Below are 10000 nucleotides of genomic sequence, written 5' to 3'. Positions count from 1 at the left end.
ACAGAAATATTATGGTTAAAATTTGTGGTAAAATTTCACTTATAACGGAATCTGTGTTATGTCATTCCAATAAAGAAAGAATAATTTAGTTTTCTATGGTAATAACCATCAACTAAGCATACTATCCTATCCATCCCTAGCCACAGTCTGAAAACATTGCATACTAGCCAGGTTGAGCCACACCAAAGCAGCAACCTCCTCAATGGCTGGCAGCAGGCATATCTCATGGCTCACTGCTGAATATTGACTGGTTAACGCTTCACAGCTCACCAATTGGACCACTTATGCAGGCTCCCTTAGCTTCCAAATTCCAGACACATGCCTATCCTACTCAAGCACAGCACTAACCAGAGAATAAGTAATATATTTTGTTTTTGTCTTTTCATTTTCTTTAAAAGCAAAACAACTGAAATTACTTTTTCTTCTCATTTCATCTTTGTTTTCTAAAAGAAAAATATCCAGGACAGACTGGTTAAACCTATGACCAATGCAGTAACAATTACAATTAATCAGGCTTAAACTGTTGGATCCAGTTTCATCATGGAAATTATGGTGCTGAAAGTATGGGTAGTGGGTTACATAAGTAGCCGACATCCCGGGTGTGTGGCGCATAGGTCAGGCACGCCTATCTTTAAAGGAAATATGTACTATTTTTTGGTGCACTTAGAACACAAGGCAAACTATACCTAATGTCTAATGGATACTGGAAAATGTTTTAAGCTCTCATAGAGTAAATTTTGATCTGTAGATACCAAAAAATACAACTCATCTTTATTTTACAAACTAAAACATTCCATCTACACCTACATTTCCCCTTTCACTACCACTCACCCTATGCTGGTCGAGAATGCCGGGATATGAATCATCTTCCTCTTCGTCTTCAACCACCTCCTCTGCCTTGCACACCTCCATGGGGTCGATCTTGGGGTTAATCAGCTCCATGATACGTACAAACTTCTCAGCATCCTTGCCCTTGCAACGCCACTGGGAGGGAGACGCATCGGGGTACACCTTGCGATAAGGGGCGGTCACATTCTTAATGTATCTGGAAAAGGAGGGGACAAGACAGTGCTTTAAGAATTGGGTAAGTCTATTTATTAACCTGCTGGAACTAGGATGCTCATACATATGCACTGTGCATTACAGTTTTGATTTATTGATCTTTTTTACACAGACATGGTTCCACAAATACTTGGTCATTGCAGTCAATTACTAGCACCACCTGATTTCACCTGCTTATACTGTTCCTTTAGTCTTTGTGAAAAATAAGTTTAATTCTTAAAATCATTATTACTATTCCATACTTTATAATAATAAGGTAAAAAGTATAAAACAAACACATAAACCAGTATAATCAAATATTAAGCAAAACACTAACAAAAAAAATTCCTTGCATACACTTCTGTCGTTTGCATACCTCTGGAATTCCGTACTCTTAAAGAGCTTCCTGCAAGAGGTCTCTGGCATTCCCATCTCTTCCTTGACAGCGGTATAAGGAGCACAATATCCAGGCTTCGTCTTCAGGATCTCAACTGCCCTTTGGATCATCATGATGAATTTTGAGCGTCTCTCGACATAAAACCTGAAATCAAGAGTGAAATGAAAGTTCTTCCCTGGTTTTCTCTTATGGGCTAAATAATACCTACAATTATGATTTTCACCTCCGAGGGCTGATAAATGTTTTCTCTTTCTTACATAGTTTCCCCTTTTATATATTCTACTACATCTATTTTCTAGAAATAACATCCCCTCCAAGTTCATAACACATTTCAAGTACTGTATCTGGTCATTTCTAAATACTGTTCATTCAACTTCATCTGCACCTAATAGTTCAAGAAAATAATGTTACTGTTGAAAAGAATTTCATGCTTACACTAAAACACTAAGTATATTTTTCATGACTCATGAAAGGACATTTTGCAATGTATTGAAAAATATATAATGTAATTCCCTAAAATCAATTCATATGTACAAACTGAATAAAACATATATTCGAGATGACCTGCATTTTACAATACTAAATATCATACATACAATACCTTTCCTAAACATGAACTCTAAAAAATATATGTCCCTGCAATTTCCTTTTTTTTCATACTAACTACATTCTTATTACCTTCCATCAATAACTTTTCAAAAAATATACCACATCACAACCTATATAATAGAAAATACTAACATACAAAATAAGAATATATGGGTAAAAAGCAGTGGTATATGCATCACGAAAATAATAAGAAATCATAATGCAAAAATAATGAAAATGCATAAAAATTATTTATGGACTGACACAGAAATGAAATAGTTACAACAATAAAATAGAGATATAATGTAATTAAATCATTATCATTAAAACATCTTATATTCCATTATAACAGTAATGGAATATAAAAATAGTAATGATTAGAAAAAAAAATGAATAATAACCCTCAGCCCTCACCCCAAGTAAAAACCTTATCACGTACCTCGTCAGATGAAGCAGGGACCCGTTATAGGTCTGTCCCTTGTGCCCCTTTTGCTGGTGTGGCTGCTTGGTGATCAGGTTGAGCTTCAGCAGACGTTTGCGGTGGTAGAACATCGACTTTGGATTGTCGCCCATGGCCGCTAAGCTGATCTGGGAGATGAGGAAGATTTTTACATTTGCATCAAGGTTTTAATTAAGCAGAGGTCTCAGAGATCATATCGCTTGGCGAGTTTTGTTAATAGGTTCAGAAATAATGCCCAACACTTTCATACACTTGCTTTAAGTGTTTCTGGTTATTTTTGCTAATTAGTGCCTGAGACAGCCACAGAGAAATTATATATCTGTTTTGACCACCAGGGGGCCAACAATATGCCTCAAAAAGGTAAGATTATAATACTTTCTAGATTCAAAGCAGCTATGCATCTCAAAAAAAAAAAAAAAAAAAAAAAAAAAAAAAAAAAAAAAAAAAAAAAAAACTATAAATATGATAAGTTTGAACCGTATTCATGTTGACAAATGTGGAAAGGTATGAATGAGAATGAATATCTTCACAATACAAGAGATGTATTTAACCAGTTTCAATTATATCTTCGTCAGAAATACATTGTATGTATTTCTGATGAAGATATAATCGAAACCGGTTAAATACCTCTCTTGTATTGTGAAGATATTCGTTCTCATTCATACCTTTCCACGATAAATTTGTCACAACTAGAGTTACATTATCAAATTACACTTGCCAAACCAATAGTTAACTACATTTGCCATAATCCCAATTAAAAACCGATCCAACCTAATCTCCCACATATAAACACAGATTTTCGTACCTTCCCTTGTGTAATTTCACCCATGCGACGTGATCGGCCAATACGCTCTAGTATGATGTACTGAGTAAGCGTCAGGTCATAGAACTTGTCAATGCAAGCCGAGATGCAGAGGGCCTTGTTTCGCAGTGTCTGGCTGGCCACAAGCACCAGCTTCTCTCCATATCTATTTGTGAAAGAATATATATAATCAGTACCAAATACTTACAATAATATCTTTGTTGAATGGAAAAAAAGTTATTATATACTAGCACTATTCTACCACTTATCTATAGGTAAATGGTAGTAGACAGAGAAAGATATTCTTCTTTGCCTGATAAATTAAAACCTGGTCTTGTATAAACAAATTAAACCAAAACAAAAAAAATTAAGATCACAGACAAAACAAATAAAATTTTGAATTCATGTAGATGTCTTAGAAAAGAAATTCAGTAATTCAAAATCAGTACTCAAAGGCATAAACACAACCATTAAATAAATCTTTAATAAAGCTAAATATATATGCTGACCATTAAAAAAGTTAGTCCAAGTAAACAAATAAATTTCTAAATTTTTTTTTACAAATATCAAACAAAAAAACAATACCTTGAACACTTGTATTGTACGCAAAATGAAGTACACGAATTTGTACCCATGTTTTATACTGAGGTAGTGATGCACAGGAGAAGTTAGTGGTAATAAACATATATAAACCTATAACTATACACAATAATTATCACCAATTATCAATCTACTGTCAGTCAATACCAACCTGTCAATGTGTCATCAGTCATCACTAACATACTGTCATACTCTATCAATAATTTATCAACCTGTCACCTTTAATCACAAACCTGTCATTAGTCATCAATCATCATCAACCTGTCATGAATCATTACTTGTCAACCTGTCATCAGTGATCATTAACCTGTCAAATTATCATCAATCAAATTTTCATTGACAATCAGTAACTTATAACCTGTCATCAGCCGTCAAGAAACTATCAACCTGTCATCCGTCATCCCAAACTTGTCAAACTGCCATCCTCACTAAACTGTTAACCTGTCATCACCAACTTGTCAGCCTGTCATCCTCACCAAACTGTCAACCTACTTATCAAACTGTCATCAACTGTCACCAACCTGTCAAACTCCTAAATCATCACCAACTTGCTAAGTGCACCGTCACCTCAATAAAAAGACAAGAGTGTACCATCTTTTCAGAGGTGATCTGATAATGCTGTGTGTGAGATGAGTCACTGCTATATAAGTGGTTATCCACTATGCATTTATGGGCATTCTACTATGTTCATTGCTCCATGCTCTCTCAAACTCCTCCTACATACAGTATTACTAGCTCAAGTTACAAAAAAAGAAGTAGCAGCAGAAGAAGAAGATGAAGAAGATGAAGAAGAAGACGAAGAAGAAGAAGATGAAGAAGTAAAAGAAGAAGAAGACTGTACCTGAATATACATCTACAGACACATTCTACAAATAGGGAAAAAATAATAATCTTCACTTCAACATATTGCGACAAACTCCTAAGGTCCCTTACTGCTTTTCCACCTCCTCCAGCGTCAGCAACGAGGCAGAATCCGATACGTTGACGCGCTCGTGGTACATCTTGCATGACCCTCGCATGCCTTCGCTCTCATCCTCTACAGGGTGGAATGGGTATATGTCCTTTGGTTCTTCCTCCGGCTCCAGCACGATTCCCAGCTCAGGGTCCATGTGTTCATATCTTTAAGGGTGGGATCATTAAACAATAGGTCTGAACATTTATGAATTTAGGTACAGTATTTACAACTGGATATCATACTGAATAAGTTTAAAAACAATAATGCTAAGAATAACAATAATGATGACAAGAACAATCATGATAATCATAATCACAATCCTCAAAATAATCATAAAAGTAATGATCATAATCATTATTATGAATCATAATAATAATTATATCAATCATAACGACAATCATAGTATATACAATAATATCAAGGGTAACACAGCAAAATTCCTCACAACCCACTACCCTCTATACAACTGCTGCCACAACAACTGCCCTTAGCGACAAAATCTCCCTCACAGGCGAACTCTGATTCTCTCACCTGTTAAATATCTCCAACTTGTCTCTTGGCGTTGGCAGCTCGAAAAGGAAGATCTCTTCATCTTGGACTATAAGCGACCACAAAAACGCCTTGCTGTCACTGTCAATGGGCATGTTGGCCTCGAAGTTGGGCCGCTGTTTGAGGCGAGTCCATAGTGCTTTGGGGGAGGTTAGGGAAGAGATTGGATATATAATGATATGATGAAGCTGGAAAGAGAGAAAGAGAGAAGGGGGGGGAGAGAGAGAGAGAGAGAGAGAGAGAGAGAGAGAGAGAGAAAGAGAGAGAGAGAGAGAGAGAGAGAGAGAGAGAGAGAGAGAGAGAGAGAGAGAGAGAGAGAGAGAGAGAGAGAGAGAGAGAGAGAGAGGGAAAGAGAGAGAGAGAGGGAAAGAGAGAGAGAGAGGGAAAGAGAGAGAGAGAGGGAAAGAGAGAGAGAGAGGGAAAGAGAGACAGAGAGGGAGAGAGAGAGAGAGACAGAGAGGGAGAGAGAGAGAGAGACAGAGAGGGAGAGAGAGAGACAGAGAGGGAGAGACAGAGAGGGAGAGAGAGAGACAGAGAGTGAGAGAGAGAGAGTGAGAGAGAGAGAGAGACAGAGAGGGAGAGAGGGAGAGAGAGAGAGGGAGAGAAGGAGAGAGAGAGAGGGAGAGAGGGAGAGAGAGAGCGTGAGAGAGAGAGAGAGAGAGAGAGAGAGAGAGAGAGAGAGAGAGAGAGAGAGAGAGAGAGAGAGAGAGAGAGAGAGAGAGAGAGAGAGAGAGAGAGAGAGAGAGAGAGAGAGAGATCTGAGGTATAGGAGGATAACTAGACTGAATGATACATGCAGACAGATTGGCAGATCAGATATAAACAATGAGTATACAATTTTCATATTTCCAATTTCATATCTATCTGCATTGTTCTAGATGGATTATACAAACTTCATTATATGTTCCATAGCTTAGCCTACCTTCCAAGGTAATTCCATCCAATCCTTCGAGAGCAATTTCATCTTCAAGGTCTACAATGTACTGCAAACCTTGGCATGCCATGTTCGGGCTATAATCCCGGTGACCTGAAAAATATGGGTCTATAGTTGGTGAAAAAAAAAAAAAAAATGAAAATGAATTCATTTAGAGTAAAAATAAATACAGAAATTAATTCATAAATAAAAAATGATAAAACAAAGACAAATTAAGATTTACAATCTCATAACTCATTCATCAATTAATACACATTTTTCATCTACCTATGGCCAGATCTCCTTCTATTTTGTCTATATACATAAATATCTCATCTTATATCACATTCACATTTTCACAAATATATGCTAGAAAAGGAAGAATAAATGCACGCAACCCAACTTCATCTAAGCCAGGGGTTCTCAAAGTGGTCGATGCTGACCCCTAGAGGATCATCCAAGGGGTCAATGACTAGCCAAAGGGTCTAAAGGGTGTCCATAAATAAGCAAAGGGTCAGTGAATGTTTACTGGGAGTTAAAGGGAATCACTCAAGCAACCAATTTTAGATTCACGATAATAAATTGACACTGTTAGTTTTTTTAATCAGTTCCTTAAATTCAGACAACAGGTCAAAATTTCAATAAACGTTCAGAAACTTTAGAAACTCTGGCAACACTACCTTCAGCCAAACCTCCCCCCCACATCGTCTCTCGCAGCTTTACTGTCCGTACAGTATGTAATCCTGTACGTGTTGCGCACTGAGCCAGTAGGTCAGTACACTATCAGCATGTGCAAGTGCTGTCCATGAACTGATTATTGTGACCTGAAGTTGAAAAGTGTGTGTAGTAGACGCAATGGCACCTGTTTCCTTTTCATCAATGACTACTTCTACTACTACTTATATTGATTTTGCCAACATAGTTTTTTCTCTCCTTGAATTTAAAGCTAGGGGGTCCATAGAAAATGTGAAACTCCGTTGGTGGTCAATGAGTTAAAAAGTTTGAGAACCCCTGATCTAACCAAATACTGACATTTCAGAGTAACAAATTATAGATTATGGTGGTACATAAACATGTGACCATAAAACATACTTCACTAACAAACAATAATAAAAAGTGGTACTGTTATGAATGAAAATATGTGCAGGCTTACTGGCTGAGTAAACTCATACCTCATGCAAAACAGCCAAATAAATATATCAATACAAAGTCAATAAATCATATTAGATATCCCACACATTACATCTTATTTTCTAAAAATCATACAGCTAATTTCAAATACTTTGCTTTGCTACTAATATATGAGGCTTCCTTTATTGCTATACCATAGTAGATGCAGCAGTAAATATAACAGCTATCTTAAATGGTCCGAGGATATGAAATTTTTCAGAGTATGATGTATACGTACTAGTTAAAATTCAAAACCATTCTGCATTTTGTGTTTGTGGTAGAATAGGGGAATAAAAAACTACATGATGACATAGAATGACAGCCTGAGACTATTCTTTATAGCAATATTTATACAAACTGAAAATACAGGTAGATATGTAATACTCACTGCAATTCCTTTGATTTTCACTCTTCACTGATAAATAATCAACTAACTTGCATTTTTGTTCTTAATGCATTTGTTTGGGGGAAAAAATGTTATGATATTAAAATCCTTGCTATCCGACGCATTTACACAGAAAACACCTAAAATCTATCACTGAATCAACAGGATAATCGTAAGTCAGGACATTTTAATATTGTTGTTCAAGGTTTCACAAAATCCAACTGACTGTAGCAATTTATGATTTTTATGTATATTAGTTATAACTGGCCACATAACCTAGCTATGCAAATGAGAAGATAACAGTCAAATATTCAACCAGTCTAGTCTCTTATCTCCCTAAGTATTTACAGTATGGATAGTATATTTGTTGACTGTTTTGCCAAATTGCAATTAGGCATGGATATACCCATGATTACTACATAAACAGTTCAGTGCCAAGACATAACGAGTAAAGAGAAAACATCATAGTATAGACTTCCATTCGGGCAGAAGTCCATTGCATTTCAGCCAACATGATTTGTGCTCCTTTCCCCCCTCCCCCCCCAAGAAAAACATCCATCTCCTTCTTCTACACATGTTGGATGCAAGGATGTAGCAAAATGGGTAATTGTACAAAATATCTTCGCATGCCCGATCACAACAATTTTGGTATCGATGGATTCTTCTCATCCAGTTGTACACAAATATGTAGAAATTCTGCCCCCAAACACCCACATTCTTGGTCTCAATGGCAGGGGAGGGTATGAGAGGTACCAAGGAAATTGTGGGGTAAAATAGGAATAATATGCACAGCAATAGTTACTATATTGTCTAATGAAGGGGGTTGTGCCTCCTGCAACCCCACAATGGAAGACAAAGAATGCTCCATTTATTCCCAGTAGGAGAGAGCATTAGATAGACTCGGCATCAGCATCTTGTGCATGTTGATTGAACGCACTATCATACCGTGAATCATGGAGGTCTCTTTGTCTTCCATTGAGTAGGTTGGGGGCCAGTAGCCTCCCATGGGGCAGGGGGGGGAGGGTCACAGCCACCTGCATTAGAAATTATAGTGACTGATTCTGTGTATATTATTCGTATTTTACCCAGATATTTCTCTGGTACATTTCAAGCCCTCCCCTGCTACCAGAGCCAAGATTGATGCTAATAGGAGGTTTCCATGGCATAATTTCGATATATTTAGATAACAGTGTAAGGAATCCATCGATACCAAAATCGAAGTGATTGGTCGTGCGAAGGTACTCTGTAAAATTACCGTATAATGTAATATATACCTAAGAAACAGACCACTACCCTAGAATGCACACTGACCTCTTTCATGACAATTGCATGTTATATATCTGCTTTTCGCATTAGCTATAACACAATATTATGATAATAAAACAATATGACACTATGAAATTGACCTGTACCATTTCATCATCTTAAAAATAGAGAAAACATTACAAAACCGCATCATTTTCTACCCAGACTTACCCTTAACATATAAATTGAACAATCAGTCGTATTTCACTCAGCACTACATCTTCAGCAACGCAAATAATCCATTATTTTATCGCCATTTTCACTCCCACAAGAAGCTGACGACACATGCTGGACGTAAACAATAACAAACCGAGACTTAGTTACGGGTCGAGTTCTGTCGAAAAATTTTCTCGGTGTCTTTAAGTACGGGTTGTGTAACGTTGAAATTGGACGGGTGATTAAAGATTATTGTGGCATTAATGATGATAATGAAGGTGCTTATGATAGTAATATTAATAATGCAGACAATAACGTTGAGAATTAAAAGCGGTTACGATGAAGATGGTAATGACGGAGATGATAATAATGATAATAATAAGGATAATAATGATAATCATAATAACGATGATAATAAAACAGTAGTAACAACAACAAAAATGATGCTGATAATAGTAAATAATAATGATGATAATGATGATAATAATGATGATGATGATAATAATAATAATAATAATAATAACAATATTATTATTATTATTATTATTATTATTATTATTATTATTATTATTATTATTATTATTAATAATAATAATAATAATAATAATAATAATAATAATAATGATAATATAATAATAATAATGATAATAATAATAATAATAGTAATAATAATAATGAT

At 36.0% G+C, this 10000-nt stretch overlaps 1 protein-coding gene across 4 annotated transcripts in view; it reads right to left on the bottom strand.

The window, feature by feature from the left end:
- Window positions 1-9475, bottom strand: part of LOC113804470 (general transcription factor 3C polypeptide 1) — a 29256-nt gene extending 19781 nt beyond the window's left edge. For 3 of the 4 annotated variants that reach the window (XM_070116301.1, XM_070116300.1, XM_070116302.1), the window contains exons 1-9: window positions 9337-9475; window positions 6986-7129; window positions 6315-6419; window positions 5375-5531; window positions 4822-5007; window positions 3292-3454; window positions 2466-2614; window positions 1418-1582; window positions 832-1045 (exon numbers count right to left, since the gene is read on the bottom strand). In XM_070116301.1, the coding sequence (XP_069972402.1) occupies window positions 832-1045; window positions 1418-1582; window positions 2466-2614; window positions 3292-3454; window positions 4822-5007; window positions 5375-5531; window positions 6315-6419; window positions 6986-7010 (1164 nt within the window). In that variant the 5' untranslated portion in view covers window positions 7011-7129; window positions 9337-9475. The remainder of the gene's footprint in view (window positions 1-831; window positions 1046-1417; window positions 1583-2465; window positions 2615-3291; window positions 3455-4821; window positions 5008-5374; window positions 5532-6314; window positions 6420-6985; window positions 7130-9336) is intronic. The other variant, XM_070116303.1, reaches the window with a different exon arrangement.
- Window positions 9476-10000: the final 525 nt, after the last annotated feature.

This window comes from Penaeus vannamei, chromosome 38, assembly GCF_042767895.1.
Source record: "Penaeus vannamei isolate JL-2024 chromosome 38, ASM4276789v1, whole genome shotgun sequence".
NCBI lineage: Eukaryota > Metazoa > Arthropoda > Malacostraca > Decapoda > Penaeidae > Penaeus > Penaeus vannamei.
This window is presented reverse-complemented; position numbering and strand designations above follow the sequence as displayed.